Source organism: Chrysochloris asiatica, unplaced genomic scaffold (genome assembly GCF_000296735.1).
Source record: "Chrysochloris asiatica unplaced genomic scaffold, ChrAsi1.0 scaffold00011, whole genome shotgun sequence".
In the NCBI taxonomy this organism is placed as follows: domain Eukaryota; kingdom Metazoa; phylum Chordata; class Mammalia; order Afrosoricida; family Chrysochloridae; genus Chrysochloris; species Chrysochloris asiatica.
In genome coordinates this window covers 25,122,517-25,143,237 of record NW_006408529.1, presented here as the reverse complement: position 1 = coordinate 25,143,237, position 20,721 = coordinate 25,122,517, and the positions used below count along the sequence as shown (strand labels likewise).

General features: G+C 38.4%; 1 protein-coding gene across 1 annotated transcript in view; it reads right to left on the bottom strand.

Annotated features, from left to right (window-relative positions):
* Positions 1-19,511, bottom strand: part of MTMR7 (myotubularin related protein 7) — a 123,293-nt gene extending 103,782 nt beyond the window's left edge. The window contains exons 1-3 of the mRNA XM_006834467.1: positions 19,393-19,511; positions 15,772-15,934; positions 1,749-1,906 (exon numbers count right to left, since the gene is read on the bottom strand). Of these exons, the coding sequence (XP_006834530.1) occupies positions 1,749-1,835 (87 nt within the window). The 5' untranslated portion in view covers positions 1,836-1,906; positions 15,772-15,934; positions 19,393-19,511. The remainder of the gene's footprint in view (positions 1-1,748; positions 1,907-15,771; positions 15,935-19,392) is intronic.
* Positions 19,512-20,721: the final 1,210 nt, after the last annotated feature.

Here is a 20,721-nt window from a genome sequence, read left to right as displayed (position 1 = left end):
GCAAAATATTGAAGGATGCAAAAAGCAACAAAAGCAGAATCACTGTACCAAAAACAAACAAATAAAAGAAATGACTGATGTTCAAACATTTCAGTAGATAGCATATGAACTAGAATCAATGGTACTGAAGGAAGAAGTTCGGGTGCACTGAAGTCATTGGCAAAAGTAAGTCTCCAGGTATTGATGGAATACAAAGTGAAATCTTTCAACAAAGTGATGCTGCACTGGAGGTGCTCACTCATCTAAACCAAGAAATATGGAAGACAGTTACCTGGCCAACTGACTGGAAGAGATTCACAGCTGTGCTCATTCCAAATAAAGGTGAACCAATGAAATGTGGAAACCATCAAAAAATATCATTAATATCACATGCAAGTAAACTTATGCTGAATATAAATCAGTAACAGATGCAACAGTACATTGACAGGGAACTGCCAAAAATTCAGGATAGATTCAGAAGAGGACATTTTTGTTCTATACTTTATAATTTTCAACAATAAATACATAGTAGGTTTATAAGAAGAAAATGGTCAAACTCTGCAGATGAGATAAAAAACTTGAAGAAAATATTTCATAGATAATATTAAGTGTGCTATGGTTCTATGATGGTGGGTAGATTTTTTCTTTCTTTCTTTTCTTTTTCTTGCCATCTGTCTGTAATATTTTTACATGAACTTTTAAATTTTAAGAACTATTTTAACAATGCACAGTGACACAACATTATAAGTCCATCACTAGGGAGATTATCTGTATTTGAAACAGGACTCATTCTGCCACTTCTGCTCCCCTTCCTCCCTTTCTCCTTCCTGTAAGTGCAGACACATTTCTCCACATTTTCTCTAGGGAAGCCTCTTGGTGACCTTGTGTACCAATCAAGAGTTCGAGTGAGCACAGAGAGGAGCTGGTGCCAAACTGCCATCAGAGTCTTTCTGACTTCCCCACTAATCACTCGCTGTAACTATAAAAAGGCTTGATGGAAGTAGTTCTCCCACCAACTGCCTGGCCACCACAGGAGGGGTCTGGAGGGATGTGGAGGGGTATGGAGGGGACAGTCTCTATGGTTCTCTGAGGTTTGGGGTTTAAATGTTCTTGCTCTCGGTGTAGATAGGAAATGTTGCTGCAATGACCAAGGATGACTTAGAATTCCTCACATCTATACCTGGTGTGCAAGGAGCTCTGGTAGTATAGTGGTTACGAATCGGGCTGTGAACCGCAAGGTCAGCAGTTCAAAACTACTAGCTGTTCCATAGGAGAAAGATGAGGCTTTCTGCTCCTGTAAAGACTTACAGCCTCAGAAACCCTGTACAAGGTCGCTATGAGTTGGAACCAACTCCACAGCACATAACCACCACCACCATACCTGGTTGATGTAAACTGCAAGATCAGCGGTTCAAGTTCACGAGTTGCTCCTCAGAAACCCTTTATAGGGTTGTGGGTCAGAACTGACTCAATGGCACTTAACAACATACCTACAAAAGAGTCCTGGTGTCATACCTTAGGATAAGCACTCACTCAACCTCAATGTTGGTTTGAACTACAAGGTCATCTGTTCCAAGTTACCAGCCACTCCCTGGCAACACTATACAGAGTTGCTATGAGTTGGAACTAACTTGATGGCACTTATCAACAACAACAATACCTAAAAAGAGTCATGAAAGACAAAGGCCACAAAGCAAATGCCAGGCTAAGCTATCCAGAATTTCATGTGCATTAGACATCTGCATTTTCACTCAGCAGCCTCCACTCACTCTGTAGTCTCTATTCACATCGCTGAGCTGCCAATAGTTATTGGGGAGGCCCATCCGGTTATACTCTTCATTGAGGTCGACCAGCATCCAGCCTTGTTCTCTCTCTTCTTTATCCAGCTTGGGGTTGAATGAAAAGCAGTATAACTCTTCATATTTTACTGCAAAAGAAGGGAGAATACTGTCTAATCAAGTTTACATCAAAACTGAAACCACATTTCCCCCAAATCATGCTGTCTCAGTTGGAGGGCACAGAAAGGTCACCCTACTTCTGCCCCATCTCATGGTGCACTCCTAAGAATAGTCCTGTCCCAAGAAACAGGGTCACCCCGCTTCCCACCATCACTGACAAACCTTTCTGAAACTTTTTACTGTGAATTGAGTCCAGGTTTACAGAGCAGACTATCAGTTTTATATTTAACAAATTATACTCTTTTGTTTCTTCGCAATGATTGTCAGCCCCTCCATGTAATAACAGATTGTCAATTTCCTCCCTGTGGTTCTTATTTCCATTTCACCCTTCTTCTCATCCCTTCTGAACTTGGTCCTTAGGTAAGCTTGCCCTTTTGATCTTGAATAGTTGACCATTCCATGGTGAGCATACCTCACTAGTGTTATGTCCCCCCAACACACACACTTTAAAAGACCTTTCTTTTTAGAGTACAGAGCCTTCTCCACTTTGTGCCTTTCTTAAGTTGCTTTAAAAGCATACATGGAGTCCTAGTTTGGCACTGAGGGTTAATGCACTACACTGTAAGGTCGGTTTGTATGGCAAGGTCAGTGGTTCAAGTTCACCAGCTGCTTCTCAGAAAACCTATAAAGGGTTGCAATGAGTTGTAACCAACTCGACGGTACTTAACAAAAACAATAACAAAAGCATAAATACTTTCCAGACACCACATAAAATACGTAGCAAAAAAGTTAATTAAGAGCTCATATATTCATTAGACATCAAAACTTCAGTTACCTTATGCAGAAAGACTCATTTCAAGCTTAGAACTTGGAATGCCTCTCAAAAGTAGAACTAGGACCTGGCCACTTCTACATTTTGATGCTCATGAAATTAAAAAGAAGAACTAACAAAACAGTTCATACTGACCACATTCCAAGTACCCAATAACTAGTGACCTGTGGCTATTGTATTGGAAAGTACAGAAATAGCACTGATGGCTGACTCTGAGTCCTTATTTTGTTACAGACTCTGTTCTAATTAAATGGATTAGCCCAAAGAGGCAGTAAGATACACACCATTACAGTCCTCGTTTACAAAGGAGAAATCTGACAAAAAGGGAGATAGAGGCACATTGCCAGGTGCTGGGGACAGTATACGCAGACCCTGGGTTGATCAGTGGCAGCCCCATTAAACCACCTCTGAATATAATCAGTTTAACCGAGATGCTCTTCTTCCTCCTGAAAGTATATAGGAATATTAAGAACAATGTAGCATTTTAGGTATAGATAAATGAAGCCCGGTACCTGAGATCTTGCTCACAAACAAAAGTTTGCAAAGTGTACAGAGACAGCTTGGCTCCTTTCAGGCACCTTGCTTTATGTTATGTATCCTTAAGAAACTGCACGTTGCTACTCTAGATCATTTAAGCCTAAAAGTTAATATATAACAGCTTGATTGAACCTTTTTTTTTGTAAAAATAAAAATGTTAGATTGTTAAGAAAAACTATGAAAATATCTTAAAAGTTGTTCCTGTGAATCATTATGTCCTGTTTTGAATGATTAATCACATTTCAGTTCCGTATCCTGTCTTAATCACATCCTTCCTTTGTGACATCCTCTCTGAGTGAATTACATCCTTCCTTTGTAACAAATCCCTCCCTAAAAAAGATAGAATAAAAGGCTGAGGTACAGTGAGTTCTGCATGCAATGCTAGGCAATGCTGTGCAATGCTAGGCAAAATGTTTGCAGATCTGTCTACCTGCCAGCTTGCATCATATCTGTGTGTCTGTCTTTTTTGCATATATTTCATCTCTCTCTTTCTCTATCACTTTTGCTGCCAGATCTCCCTTCTTCGTGACACCCACACTTCCTTGTTGAGGCAGGACCCCGACATAGGACCTCGACAGCCAGGGTCACATAGCTAGTAAATAGGGAGCTTGGATTTAAATTCAGGCAGTGTGCAAGTCCAGGCTCCTAACTAATACATTGATCTCAAAAGCAGATCCTTATTTAACCTTCTCAGATGGACCAAATTAGTCTCTTCTCTTTCCTCAAAGTTTGCATAGTTCATGTCTATTTCTTAGTCTGCTCCATATGAAAAATGTTAATTGCTTGTAAGCATATATATTTGGAGATCTTATAAAGAATTTAAAGTTCCTAGGTGATGAAAACAGTCAATATGATTGGTGCTAACTAAAAGTTTGGAGGTTCAAGTACCTTGTAATTAGGGCCTGGTGACCTACTTCTGCAAAGTCAGTCAGCAGAAACCCTATAGAACATAGTTCTACTCTGACACATGCAGCGACACCACAAGTTGGAGTTGACTCAACATTAACTGATTAAAAAGAGCCTGGTACTGCACTGTAACATAAAACACTGGGCCACAAGGTTGGTTTGAACCACAAGGTTGGTGTTTCAAACCCACTCAGTCACGTCTCAGAAACACTATACTATGCAGGGTCCCTAAGAGAAGGAATTGATTTGACTGCACTTAACAATACTTAACACACAGGCAGTTTGAGAACAAAATTCTGTTTGGGTTGTTACAGAGATGACTGATCTACATGGAAGAATATGATATGGGTCATATTTTTAAGTTCCAAGATTTTTCATTAGAAGTCTACTTTCATATAAATAAAAACCCACATGACTATAGTATATTGCTGAGATCGATTATGTTGTATTTCAGTCTCTCTTGATGCTATCTTTCTAAAATTCAAAACTTAAGAGCAAGAAAATACATACACGTACAAGGTTAAATCAAAAAGTATTGCTACAAAATCACAGAATCCTTTATTAAGCAAAAATTTCTAAATGTGAAGTAACTGTTTCTTGGCATATCCTCCATTTAGGTCTATACATTTCTGAAGGCAGTTTTTCCATTTCTTTAACCCTTCCCAAAGGATTCTGCGCTCTTCAATCTACACCACGTCAAAACCTCAAATCATTTTTCTTTTCAATGCTGTGTTTGGTAACCACAAGAAGTCTGAACGAGTAAGATCAGGGCTCTAGAGTACACGGAGTAAAGTTTCCAATGAAATTCTTGTAGAACAGCATTTGCTACCCTCAAAGCATCAGCAGTTGCACTGTTGTAATGGAAAAAAATTCCTTGCTGTAATTTTTCTGGCTGTTTTTTTACCAATGCAGTTTTCAATTTTCTAGAAACTTCTTCATAATAAGTCTCTATTATCATCCTGTGTCCTCTAAGAAGATCTGTCAAGATTGGAATCGCCCAAAACAGTAGCCATAACTTCTGAGCTAACTTCTCTGCCTTGGATTTAACTAGTCCAGCAGATCCCCTTGGAAGTCTCTGTTTTAATTGAATCTTGCTCTCTGGATCATATTGGAAAATTCAAGACTCATCCTAGTTATGATTTATTCCACAAAATCATCTTCACTAGCTTTAACCTTGCTTAAAAGACTACAGGAAACATCAGTTGATCTTCCTGCAACTTTTCGCACCCATTGAGCTGAGCCCAAAGCTTGCTGAGCGCAAGATATTCACTTAAAATTGGAAGTGCTAAACTGTGTGAGATCCCAACCCCAGCAGCTATTGTATCAATTGTAATTCTATGCTCTTCTTCCACCAGTTTCTAGACTTCAGCCACAATGTCTTAATTCATGTTCCCTCTCTTGGCTATCTTTGAAGTCTTCCTGGCCTTTCTTAAAATGCTTGATCCATTTAAAAACTGTTGTTTAATGTGCGGCAGCATTTGTTGCAAATCTTCAGTGACTTGGGAAAATGTCTCCTTGAGTTTTGTTAAAATTTTGATTATTATCCCAGACCTGAAAATCTCTTTTTTCCCATGGCACAAAACGTATTCTTTTTTTTTTTTTTTTTTTTGATGGCACCCTAATGAAATTAAGACAAATATTACTCGGAGAACTTAGATGCTGCCATCCGTTGATCACAGACTTGTTGAAACATATTTTGTTTGGAAGAACCCTATGCACATATGAAATGTAACTCTAACGGCAATACTTTGTGATCATCAATGCATGTACACGCAAACACATAGTATACACTTCCAGTAAAAAGCTGTCTTTAGAATCTAGCTAACTGAACAGACAACATATAAAACTGAATTTTCTTCTGGGAACTGTTGGCTTGACACTGACGTATCTTTTCCATCTCTAAATACCATTTTTGTGTCTGGGACTTCGTATACGCTAATGTTAACCGCAAATGCAATTTGCTTAAGATGCCAAAAGAATCTCTTTAGAAAGCCTCAGTTCCCTTAGTGAAAGAAGAGCTAATGAACATAGGGTAGTAATGGAAGTTAAGTTCCCTGTTTTAAAATTTACAAACAAGTTTACAGGTAGTAAAAGGAAAACATTCTTTGAGCTACTGATTGTACTGATAGTGATGAACTGATGCATGTTTCTATTGGGAACAAGGAATGAGACTGTAGATAAATCAGAGCATGAGCAATTTACAACAGACATGAAAAAGATCACTCTTGGGTTTGGAGACATTAGAATGTGTTACAGTGAAATGATGAAATTTCTTCCTTCAAGAAATGTTTAAAGAAAAGTGTGATTAACCATTCCTCAGGCCTAAATTAAGTGAAATACTTCATGAGAACAAGGAAACTTACATTTTTGTCTGCCATAGCTCAGTTTTGTTAACACAGGTAAGCTTCTTATCCAGAACACCAGCCCAGGAATCCCATTTAGCACAAATGTAAATTTTACTGAACACCTCTCCTGACACTAAATTCTCTGTTCCCCTTACCTTCCAAAATACAGAGCAGAATTTTTAGCAATCAGGAGGGAAGTAGGCTAAAAAAAAAAAAGAACAAATTTAAACTATCAAACTACAAACTTACTGCCATTGAATTGTTTCTGACTCATAGCGACCCTGCATAGGGTTTGTGAGGTTATAAATCTTTACAAGGAACTGAAAGCCTCATTTTTATACTGTAGATTGGCTGGTGAATTTGAACTGCCAACCTCTTGGTTAGCAGACTAGTGTCTATCCTACAGTGTCACCAGGGCTAAAAAAATCTCCAGACTTCACAAGTTCTGAACGGAGAGAAAACACTTGCCTGTGTTAGATAGGTCAGATCCCTCAGCTTATTTCCAACCACTGGCCTTTCAATCACAATGCATGCATGGGGTATTACATTCAATACAAAACATCATTTCTTGTTAGTGACTTGTAGGTTGCAACCTCAGTTGCACTGAAGGACTCAACCTAAATGGCCCCACTACTAGGAGCGCACAAGAGCTCCTCAAATTAAAAGCAAATACTCAACATGGACTATGGGAGTAAACTGATGGAGCACCTTCAGTTTAAAAAAAAAAAAAATCAGAAACAGTTATTTGGAAATAATACTAATATTTTATTTACCTACTTAAATCACATAACTAGCTAACCAAAGGCATCCTAAAATACTATACTACCTATTTAGAAAGCAAACTGGCAATATGTAAGATGCTATTATATTAAAAAGAGGAGTCCTGATGTGGTACTGTAGGATAAACACTGGACTGCTAACCACAAGGTTGGTGGTTCAAACCCCTAGTTGCTCCTTGGAAACCCTATACCGAGATGCAATGAGTCAGAATTGACTTAACGACACTGTAGGATAATGTGTTGGACAACGAGGTCGGTTTGAACCACAAGGTCAGCAGTTCAAACACACCAGCTGTTCCTCAGAAACCTACAAAGAGTCACTATGAGTTGGAACCGACTTGACAGCTCTTAACAACAACAAGTTAATGGAGTTCTGGTGTGGCACTGTAGGTTAAGGACTAGACCACAAAGTCTGTTTGAACTGCAGGGTAGGTGGTTCACACCCACCAGCCACTCCTAGGAAACCCCATACAAGTCCGCTGTGAATCATAACAACTCTTGACAACAACATCATATGAAAGAGGAATGAGTAGCATTATGGCAGTGTTTCTAGGACAGTCAAATCAGTGGTTTAGGATTAAGTAAAAAGAGCACGTAGGAGTCCTGGTGTGTATATCCTGATAGAATAATGGTCAGTGGTTGAAACCCACCAGATGCTCTATACATTTGTATTTTATTGTCTTTTTATATAAATGAGGTCATATAATGTTTGTCATTTTGTGATTGATTTATTTCACTTAGCAAAATATCTTCCAGTCCCATCCTTACTATAGCATGTATCAAGACTTCATTTCTCTTCCTTTGTTGTTGTCGTCAGGTAACATCGAGTTAGTTTTGACTTATAGCAATCATAAGTACAACAGAATTAAACACTGCACAGTCCTGCACCATCCTAGGATACTCACTCTTATGTTGGAGCCCATTGTTGATGCCACTGTGTCAATCCATCTCCTTGAGGGTCTTTCTCCACTATGTTACCAGGACTCCTTTTGGATAGTCAACAAGAAAACCTATATCTGGTATTCTCTGCTTCTAGGCAAGATCCATCTTATGTCAGCAATGATATCCCTAGTTCTATGTCCTCTTCTGAATTTGGTTTGAATATCTGGCAGTTCCCTGTAAATATACTGTTGCAGCTGTTTTTAAAATTATCTTCAGTAAAATTTTACTTGCATCTTGCGTGTGATATTAATGATATCATTCAGCGATTTCCACATTCTGTTGGGTCATGTTTCTTTGGAATGAGTACTAATATGGATTTCTTCCAATTAGTTGGACAGGTCTCTGTCCTCCAAGTTTCCTGGCATAGATAAGTGAGCACCTCCAGTGCTGCATCAGTTTGTTGAAAGATTTGAATTGTGTTCCCTCAATACCTGTTTTTTGTCAAAGCCTTCAATACAGCTTGGATTTCTATCTTCAATATCATAAGTTCTTGATGGTTTCTTGAAATGGTTGAACATTGATCATTTCTTTTTGGTACAACGACTTTGTGTATACCCATCTTCTTTGGATGCTTTCTGCATCATTCAATATTTTGCCCATAGAATCCCTCAATATGGTAAATTGAGGTTTGAATTTTTCATTAGAACTTTCAGCTTAAGAAATGATGAATGTGTTCTTCCCTTACAAAACTTTGTCTTCTTGAGTTGCCCTCTGAAATTTCCTGTTCACCTCTTTTACTTCACTATATCTCCCTGCTGATTTAGCTTCTCTATGATCAAGAGCAAGTTTCAGAGTCTCTTCTGTCATCCATTTCATCTTTTCTTTCTTTTTAATGACCTTTTTGCTTTCTTCCTGTATGATGTTCTTGATGTCATCTCAGAGTTCTTCTGGACTTTGGGCTTTAGTGTCAAATGAATAAATTCTGTTCTTCAGTTTATCTCTAAATTCAGGTGGAAATTCAAGTCCTTTGCCCATTTTATGATTTGGTGATTTATATTTTTGTTGTTAAGTTATCAGTTTTTCTATCTATTGTTTATTAGATTCTTATCCGTTATACGGTTCCTGAAAATATTCTTGTCTTTTCATTTTTTTTGGTAAAGTCTTTGGATGAACAAACCTTTAAATCTGTATGAAGTCCCATGTTTTTATTTTGTCTTTTGTTGTGCTTTTGTTATTATACTAGATAATTCATTGTTGTAAGCTAGACCTGATAGTTTTGCCCCCACTTTTCTACTAAGAATTGTATTGTTTTTTGTTTAGACATTTAAATCCTTAATCCATTTTGAATTTGTATTTGAGTATGATATGAAGTATGGATTCTGTTTCAATTATCTACACATGAAAATCCAATTTTCCTACGATTTATTGAAATGTCTCTTCTTTCCCTATTAAATGGATTTAGCAGCTGTTCAAAAGTCAGTTGACTATACATGTGTGGATTGCTTATTTTATTTTAGTCCTGTTGTTCATTAGGTTTCCCTTAACATAAGAAAGCATGTGCATCTATAATTGGAATCAATATCTATTGTTCTCAACAACCCCTTCACTTTCTTTTATTTCTACTTTCTGCCTCAAGGAGAAAATACAAACCATCAAGTGGAAACTCTTTCAACTTTCAGCTACCAAACCTAAAATGTACCTGTGTGGATGTGAGTACAGTGAAGGAATTAGGGTAAATAGAAAAATCATATAATTCATTTCTCAGGTTAGTAAACATGGGCAAGTTTTCTAAAGAGCTCTGGTAGCACAGTGGTTAAAGAGTGTGGCTGCTAATCAAAAGTTTGGCAGCTCAAACCCATCAGTGTTCTGAGGGAGAAAGATACGACAGTCTGCTTCTGTATGATTTACAGCCTTGGAAACCTATGGGGCAGTCCTATTCTGTCCTATAGGGTCACTATGAGTCGATGGCAGTTGGGTTGTTGTTTTTTAAGGCATGGGGGTATTATAGCCTAACTGTTAGAAAGAAAGGAGGATATAACATTAAAATCAAAAGAGCCTTTAAAAACTAGAGAAAATCAATCATGGATCAAATCAGCAGAATAGGATGGCGACAACAACCATTATCACAGGGACACACAATTGTGGAGAATTTTAGAAACAAAAGTTTAACTATTAAAAGCTAAATTGCTTCAGATGCTTTTCTTAATTCTGTCAACATAAAATACAGCTCAAAGACTATTTAGAGAGGGGTGAGAAGATGCCACTGTCTTTATTGACTTTTGCATATTTAAAATAACAATGATGAGGCTGTCTTACCTTTGCTGTAGATATCAAACAAACAAGTGTTTGCATTAAACATTAAGATTGTTGAAACTAACACTTAATGGAAATCAGCTACTGGATTCAGACAAAAACCATTGATTAAAGAGAAATTACCCCTGTAAGAATTGTTCAAACAGCACTGGCTTAGATTGTTATTGGTATTAGTTGCTGTTTAGTCAGCTTACGTAAAACAAAACAAAACAGTTCTGGTTCGCTATGCTATTTTGATGATCACTGGTATATTTGAGTCCAGTGTTGTGGTTAGATGAAGATTGTTGTTGTTTTTAAGGGCCGTGGAGTCAGTTCTGACTCATAGTGACCCTGTATTGGATTTCTGAGGAGTGACTGGTGAGCTTGAACTGCCCACTTTGCAGTTCAAACTGACCTTGCTGTCCAGTGCACCATGCCACAGTGCCATAAGCTTTGTAAGAAGTTACAAATTAGGGAAATGAGACTACATCAATTATTGAGATTTTAAAAATAATAATAAATATGGAGAAGAATCAGAGACTAAGATGAAATGAAAAAATTGTACACTTCAGTAAAACTTGGGAAAGAAAATAAATAGCTTAGATGTTGAATGATCTGAAAATATTAACAAGAGAATGATGACTGATATAAAAACAAACAGCAAGAAGCAAACTGAAGAAGGGAGGAGAAAAGACAGTACCTGGGAAAAATGGAAAGTCTCCCAGAAATAGATTGAATTCCAATAAGGACATAAAAATTTCTAATTAAAAGACCACTAATTTCTCAGAGGAATCCTGGTATGGTGCTGTAGGATAAGCACTGGACTCCAACCATTGGTTGATGGTTCAAAACCACAAGATTACTATGAGTTGGAACCAACTCAACAGCACTTAACAAGAACAATTTCTTAGAGGAATTCTAGTGAGACACTGTAGGATCAGCACTGTACTGCTAACCGCAAGTTTGGGCGTTCAAGGCCAACAGCCACTCCTTGGAAACCCTATACAGGGTCACTATGAGTTGGAACTGATTTAACAACACTCAACAACAACAGCCGTTTCTCAGAGTTCCCATTTGGGCCACAATCATTACTGTAACCTAACTTATTCTTTATTAAGTATTTGAAAGTTCAAACTTTTTTTATATTGGAGTCTTTTATAACTGATTACCAAATTCTTATCTATCTTTTTCACATAAAATGGAGAGTAAAAAAGTCTCTCCAAATATTTTAGCAGTTTTATTTTATCCTTATCCTAAAACCAGTTACCATTGATTCCAACTCACGATGTGTATCAGAGTAGAAATGCATTTCAAGAGATCTCAATGGTTGAGTTTTTCAGAAACAGATCACCAGGTATTTCCTCCAAATTGCCTCTTGTTGTTGTTGTTAAGTGCTGTTGAGTTGTTTCTGACTCATAGTGACCCTATATAGGGTTTCTGAGGAGCGGCTGATTAGCTTGAATCACCGACCTTGCAGTTCAAACCGACCTTGCAGTCCAGTGCATTAACCCACAGTTCTACACCAGGACTCCAGATTGCCTCTAAATGGACTCAATCCATCAACCTTTAGGTCAGCAATCAAGTCTGTTAACGTTCTGTCCCACCCAAGACTCCTACCCTTATCCCAGAAATCATAACTAAGTAAAGAAAGAATCTCCAGAGCACTGGAAACATATCATTCATAGGTCTTGCCTATAAAGGACCCCTAAACGTTTCTTCTTTTGTTATTGCTTTTCCCTCTATAAGATCCTGTAGTTAGCTGTGGCCATAAGGAGTCCTAATGTGGCACTGTAGGATAAGCACTTAATTGCAAGTCCATGGTTCAAACTCACCAGCTGCTCCTTGGAATTGCTGAGTCGGAACCTACTCAACAGCACTTAACATCAACAAGATAAGGCAGAAGCCTTGGTGGAAAAATGGTTAAAGCTGAAAACAGTAGCTGGTGTTGGTGACCAAGGAGAATACTAGAATTGAAAATATACTTTTCTCCCTGACCACACACATACACACATATACACATGCACCCACTTCTATTGACATATATAAAGGAGTATCTTGAAAAAGATCTTCGGGTGGTTCTGATAAGTCACTTATACCCTTCAGTTGGAAGCTACTGTTTCAGTACCCAGATGCCTCCACCACATCCACTCAGTTTCAAATCCATGTTTCAAGGATACATACAAGCAGTCTTCAAAATTTTCATGGATCCTATCCTCTCTATAAGGAGCTCTGGTAGCGTAGTAGTTATGAATTGGGCTGCTAACCTCAAGGCCGGCAGTTCAAAACTACCAGCCGTTCCACAGGAGAAAAATGAGGCTTTCTACTCCCGTGAAAATTTACAGCCTTGGAAACCCCGTGCAGGGTCACTATGAGTCGGAACCAACTCCATGGTACTTAACAACAACATCCCCTCTATACGCAGGGTTGATACGGATGGGCAACTTAGACATGGCTACCTAAAATGGAAGGACTATATAGGCACAAAATGATTGGCTTACAAGTTTTCAAGAGGAGTTTAGTTTCAGAGTGCATGTGTGTGTGTTGGGGTGGGGGTGGGGAGGAGGAGAGGTAGAATCCCCACTGAATCATTTTCATCTTGTCCAGATGGGTCTGGTGAAAGAACATGAGGATAAGATTATTATGATTCAATATCGAGTAATTGTTATCTTAACTAATTGCAACTAGTTAGAAAACTAATTAGTTAGGCAGTGAAGTAAAGTCAAAATATTCAGATTTTGACAGTTCCTTGATATCGTTCCCATTAAATAGCTGCAGTTCTTAGCTCTCCACAAATAATATGGTCATATAGTAAAAACTTAGGTCCTCAAAAAATGCCTTGAAGTTTATAATAAAAATTCTTGTTCTGAATCAAAAAAACTAAAAGGTAGAAGTTTTGTAACATAAACGAGGGAGTAGTTAAGCTTACATTCCAGGTACAGAGGACCCTAGGACCATCAAAGGAGAAGAGAATGAGCGGAATGTGGGACCCTATCCAGAGAAGCAGCAACACCAGAGATGGAGGCAGAGATGATGACATGGAGAAACAGAGTAGCTGAGAACTCTATACTCGTGGAAAGAGAAAGGCTGTGTGCTAGCAGCAAGGAGGCAGGCTTGCAGAATGTGCCCTTTGATTGTTTAAATAATTATGTAATCCTGAGTGCTTTTTGTGTACATCCCAAAAAAACAAAAAACAGAGGGAATAGAAGCAAATATTGTTGAATGATGCACAAAGGGGATCGTAATCATTGCAGTGAAATGAAATACAATAGGATGAGTGTAAAACCGATGTTCTCCCATGTAAACTATCACTCAATTCACAATATAAACTTAAGAAATAACTTAAACTTTTTAAAAAGCACGTGAGAGAGAGAATGTTGAGTGGTATATAATTAAATGAGGAGTGTGGAATATATTTGCATTTTAGAAAAAAAAATTTCATGGAAAAATGAAAATAAAATAAAATGGAATTTTTCCATGAAATTTGAAGACTTCTCATGTAACCTGTGCTAATTTTAGCATCACTTTTAATGTTAAATTACTTGGGTTCTGATTCATCTTCCCATATACATTAAAGCAATATGTTTATGTAAACTGACATTTCTTAAATTTTTTTTTTTTTTAACAAAAGAAAATCAGTCAGTTTTCTGGTTACATCTAATACCTAACTCCCAAATCTTCAGCTTTAAGAGAAAAGCATATTTTTTTTAAAAGCAGAGGAAACAGTGATTTTGCTCCCTGGAGACTCTCCCTGAGAGAGCCCTGGCCTTCCCACCATCAGAGCTACAGCCTTCATGGCCAACGTGTTCAACTCTTCCAACCACTCAGCCCTTTCCCAGTTCTCTGGACTATTGCGAAATCCCGTTAATCTTGTTGGAGCCTATTTATTACCAGTACACCCATTAATCAGTGACACTCAGTTGCTGGCTCACTACTCTGCCCATATTATCTGCCACATGCAACCTAATGTACATCTTCCCAGAATTTCTGTTCCAATTATAGTGCGCCCTCTGCTAAGTTCAACTGCTTTTCTGGTTTGCTCTGTGGTTCTTTTCAACACAGTACGGCAAAAAAGCCTTAGCCAGCTGTTTTGAAAGGGCAGCGAAGTAAAGTCAAAATGTTCAGAGTTTGACAGTTCCCTGATATCGTTCCCATTAAATAGCTGTAGTTCTTAGCTCTCCACAAATAATATGGTCATATAATACAAACTTAGGTCCTCAAAAAATGCCTTGAAGTTTATAATAAAAATTCTTGTCCTGAATCAAAGGCATTTGGCAAAGTAACTATAAGCACATATCCCATTTCCATTATTAAGGTCATATATGTAACTCTTACCATGCCTAATACTTTTATAGAAATAATCTCTTTCCACCATATTTTCCTAGTAAACTTAGATGTACATTGATTTTTTCATTAAAAGACCACAATTCACACAAGCAAAGTCATACTGGCTAGTTCCTATCCATGGTGACTTCATGTGAGCAGAGTAAAACTAGTCCATAGGGTTTTCAATAGCAGTCATCTCTCAGAAGTGATCACTAGGCCTTACTTGTGAGTTTCCTCTGAGGGGCTTCAACGACCAACCTTTTGTTTAGTATCCCAGTGCTTAACCATTTGCACATTGAGGGACTCCGACCATAGACACCACTGCCGTTGAGTCTATTCTGGTTCATAGTGAGCCTGTATAGGGCTGGGGCTACAAATCTTTAAGAGAGCAGAAAGCTTCATCTTTCTCCCAAGGAGTGGTTGATGGGTTTGGACTGCTGATCTTGTGGTTAGAAGTCTAGTTCTTATCCTACAGTGCTGTCAATTGTTGTTGCTGTTAAATGCTGTCAAGTTGGCTTCGACTTATAGCAACCCTGTACAGGGTTTCTGAAGAGCAGCTGGTGAGCTTGTACCACTGACCTTGTGGTTTAAACCAACCTTACAGTTCAGCACATTAAGCTTGCAGTGCCACACCAATGGGGGCATATAATTATAAAGTAATTTAACCCAGAATGAAAATATACTACAGCCCCACCATGGTACAGTGTACGCAAAGATAAATGAAAGTGGACAAGGGATTAGAGATCTCAAAGAAAGGACCTAAATGACAAGGAACTATATTGGATGACCATTCACACTTCTTTGTCTCATCTGAGGAGTGAGATAATATATGAGGGGGATTGAAAATGCTCAAGGAAAACTAAAATGAAAAGATAACGGAATTTGTCCCATGAACTTTCTGAAGCCCCCTTGTATATCACTATTATCCTTAAGTGCTATACAAATTTCTTGAAGCTTCTTTGCGAATTTCTTAAGAATGCTGGGCTCATCCTCCCTACCTGGCCTTGCGAGGCGTATCAGAGAAATGTATACATCATGGCAATCTCTTTCCTGTGGTATGATGAGTTGCACTATCTGAAAGTTCTTGCAGCGAATAAGCAGAGGGCATCCGGTAGCAGCTGTTGCCTGCTTTTCAATAGTAGCAATCTGACTGTGAAGAATCTAGAACAAAAAGTTAATAAACTGAGCACAAATAACTGATAAATACAATAAAAAGAAACACAGACCTCCAAGTCACACAAATAATAGCCCATACATGATAAACTGAGAAAAGATTGATGTTGTCAAGGATTTCATTTTACTTGGATCCACAATAGATGTCCATGGAAGCAACAGTCAAGAAAACAAATGCCATACTGCAATGGGCAACCTGGCCACTAATGAAGATTCCACTTTGAGGACTAAAGTGTTCCTGACCTAAACCAGGGCATTTTCAATCGCCTCACATTCATGCCAAAGCTGAACCATGAACAAGGAAGACCAAAGAAATGATGCATTTGGATTACGGTATTGATGAAGAATACTGCATGTACTATAGACTGCCAGAAGCAGTTTTAGATGGGAGAGCCAGAATGCTCCTTAGATGGGAGGATGGTGAAATTTCAGTTCATGTATTTTGGACTTGTTATTGGGAGGGACTAGTCCCTGAAAAAGGATAGAGTGCTTGTGAAGAAGAGGGTCAGCAAAAAAGAAGATCCTCAATTAAATGGATTGACTCAGTGATTGCAACAATGAACTCAAATACAGCAATGATTGTGAGGATGGTGCAGGATGGGGCAGTATTTCATTTTATTGTACACAGAGGTTACCGGTTCTTGGAACTGCCTTGATGGTACTTAGCAAGCTATTGGTTGCAGGTTGCAAAAGAGCTTTATTTCAAAATCAATCATCTCCCTGGTATTTTAGGAGGGTCTCTGCTCAGTCCTCAATGTAAATACTTCATTCTGAAAATTTTCTACCACTTTGTCTGGGATTAAGCACTGAACTACAAGGTGTTTGAACCACAAGATTGGCAGTTCAGATTCACCAGCCGCTCCTTGAAAACCCTATTCAGGGTTTCTGTAAGTTGGAATTGACTCAACGGCACTTAGCTACATTCAGTGTCTGAATCCTGGTGTAGGGCTGTTGGATAAGCACAGGACTACTAATAGCGTAGTGGTTATGAATCGGGCTGCGAACCTTAAGGTCAGCGGTTCGAAACTACCAGAGCGCTCCGCGGGAGAAAGATGAGGCTTTCTACTCCCGTAAAGATTTACACCCTCAGAAACCCTGTACAGGGTCGCTATGGGTCGGAACCGACTCGACGGCCCTTAACAACAACAACAACTAACCACAAGGTTGGGGGTTCAAATCCACCAATCACTCCTTGGAGAACCGATTTTACAGCACTTAACAACAACAACATGTATTGTCTAGGAGTCCAGACGTGATACTGTAGGATAAGCACTGGACTACTAATTGCAAGGTCAGCACTTAACCCACCAGCAGCTCCAAAATAGAAAGATGAGGTTTTCTGCTCTCATAAAGATTTACAACCTCAGAAACCCTACACAGCTGGAATCAACTCGATAGCAGTTTTTTAATATAGCGTCTTCCACCTCCTGTTAAAAATGTAACAATGTTCATGGGATAACGGAAAGGTGACAATCTATAATACTGAGATTCTGGTTCTGATCATAATGTCATTATTGGTTTGCTATATAAAATAAAATATATGTAATGGTCTCACTATTAATGATATCACAAATATATGATGATGGGTCTCTTTCCTTAGTTTTCCTCTTTTTAATCTATCTGAAAAATTGATACACTATAACAAAATGATGAAATGGCCTGCATTATAGAAGTTCCTATAGGAGCTATGGTAGCATGGTGGTTATAAATCAGGCTACTAACCTCAAGGTCAGCAGTTCGAATGTACCAGCTGTTCTGCAGGAGAAAGATGAGGCTTTCTGCTCCCGTAAAAAATTTGCAGCCTCGGACACACTGTACAGGGTCACTCACTATGAGTCAGAACCAACTCCACGGTACAAACCAACCAAACAACCAACCATAAGAGTTAATTACTATTTCTAAAGTATATAGCATAAAAAGTACAACCCAAAAGAATCACAAGCAGGAAGACCAAGGCACATGTACAACAATGTTCACTGTGGCACTATTCAAAGAAGTCAAAAGGCAAAAACTGTCCTAATATCCATCAACAGATGAATGGATATCTAAGTACAATGTAAATACTTTTCATAGCATACTGGTAACATTTGGATCTGTGGGTTCTTTCTATTACTATCTTTAATATTGTTTGTTATAGATTGAATGTGTCCTCTGAAAATAGGCATGGTAAATCCTAACCTCTAGACCTGTGGAGTCTTGGTGTGGTGCTGTAGGATTGGCACTGGACGGCTAACCACAAGGTAAATGCTTCACACCTACCAGCCTCTCCTTGGAAACCCTTCACAGGGTCCTTCTGAGTCTCAATCCACTGACTCCAGGCACTTCAACATACCTGTGCATGTAATCCATTAGGGAATAGGATTTTCTTTATTATGTTAATGAGGCCCAATCAGTGTAGAATGTGTTTTAAACCAATCACGTTTGAGATATAAATGAGCAGTTAAGGCATGGAAAAAGGAAGCACAAATGGGGAAGTTAGATGCCACACAACATGAAGACTGCCAAGTAGCAGAACAAACGCTGAAATGAGATGAGGACTTTCTACCAGAGCTAATGGAGACAAAGAAAGCCTTCTCCTATGGCCAGAACCCTGAATTCAGATCTGTCGCCTCTTAAAACTGTGAGAAAATAAATCTATTTGTTAAAGTCAGTCACTTGTGGTATTTCTGTAATAGTAGCAGTAGAAAACAAATCATTTTGCTCGCACTTACAATCAACACTTATGGAATCAGCCACCAAGAAATCAAATGATGCATTGTATTATGCAAATCTGCTGCAAAAGACTTCTTTAAGGGATTAAAAATAAAGAAATCAGTTTGAGGACTAACTAGGTCTGACCCAAGTCATCGTATTTTCAATAGCTTCCTATGCATGTGAAAGTTGGAGAATGAATAAGGAAGACTGGAGAAGAATCGATGCATTTGATTATATTGTTGGTGAAGAATATTTAAAAGTACCATGGAGCGCCAGAAGTTGAAACAATGATGGGGAAACATAATCCTTTTTGTTGGGACATGTTGTCAGCAGGGATCAGTCCCTGGAGAAGGACATCATGCTTGGTAAAGTGGAGGGTGAGTGAAAAAGAAGAAGACCCCCACAAGATGGACTGACACAGTGGAAGCAATGAAGTTCTCAAACATAACAACGGCTGTGAGGATGGTGCAGGACTGAGCAGTGTTTCATTCTGTTGTCAACACTGTCACTATGAGATAGAACCAACTGGATGGCACCTAACAACAACAGAAAACTAAGAGACTGTTTAAAGAATTGCTAAGTAGATCAAATCAATTAAACTGTACACAAAAGACAAAGCACACATGGCAGAACAAGTCTTCTGAACACCCAAGCACCGAAAGGTCACCACTTTACTATGAGGACAAATAAAAAGAATAATGAATCCACACATATGAAAAAAACATGAAAAGCTAAAAATAAGGAAAACATACCCAAGTTTCTTTTCTTGTGTCAGGTGCATTTTCCACGAATATGATATGAGTAGCTGTCAGATACAAAGTTCCTAGGGTTGCTTTTTTAGAAGATACTCGATCTACCAGGTGGACATTTTCAACCTAGAGAAATCAGTTTGATTGAAAGAGTTAACAATAATTCAAAACAGCTCTTCACAAAAAGAAATAACAAGGAGATAATTTCATATTCACTTCAAAATACAATTCTGAGAATACCCCCAACAACAGAAGTCCTGGTGTGGCACTTCAGGATAATATGCTGGACTACAAAATCAGTTTGAGCCACAAGGTCGACAGTTCAAACCCACCAGCCGTCCTTGGAAACCCTATATGGAGTCGCTATGAATTGGAACAGGCTTGATGGCACTTAATAACAAATATGACAAAGTAGAACTACCCAATGGGTTTCCAAACTGTAATCTTTATAAGAGCAGATCACCAGGTCTTTTCTGGGGTCAAAACTAGAGCCAAGTCTCCAGTGAGGACTTAACCATTGTGTCACCTTGGATTTTAAATAGGTCACCATCTTAATTTCATTGTAATTATACAAAATTCTTAATTTAAGACTGCAAGTTTAAGCATCAAAGTTCTAAGTTTATACATTGACTACATACATGTTCTCTGAAAAAGGGAAAAAATATATTTTTTTCTAAATGCTTCTCAATAGGAGAAATGGCCTCAAAGCTCTCTGCTTCCATATCAAATATTGCCTTTGAGTCCATTTTAACTCATGGCAACCCCATGTAGGCAGAATAGAACTGCTTCATAGTATTTTCAAGGCTGCAACCTTTCAGACGATCATGAAGGAGGAAGGTATTAAGTGCCTTTGAGTGGGTTCAAACTGTTAACCTGTCAGATAGTAATTGAGCACTAACTGTTTGCATCACCCAGCCATACCTTATATCAACTACAATCATTCCTCACTTATTAACACGGTTAGGTTCCAAAGACCAGGTCATTGTGCAAACATGGAGGATGACCACTTCAGATCACAAAATAGAAGATGACCACACCATTATATAACTGGCAAATTAGATCATTATATGACTGCCAAACCACGGAGAATCAGTCAGCCATAATCTTCGCCATCACAGCCAATGTTAGTCTCACCTCAAACTTAAGTGTTCACAACTGCAAGATGTATGTGTAAAATGTCAGATAACAAATTTGCTATTTTCATAAGTGTGAAATGTGGGATAACAAGGCAGTCGTTAGGTGAAGAACAGATGTAGGAGCAAACACAATTATATAGCTGAGAGTAAAAGTATCTAAGAAATGTTCAGCGTGCTTACAAAACTGTCCTATACA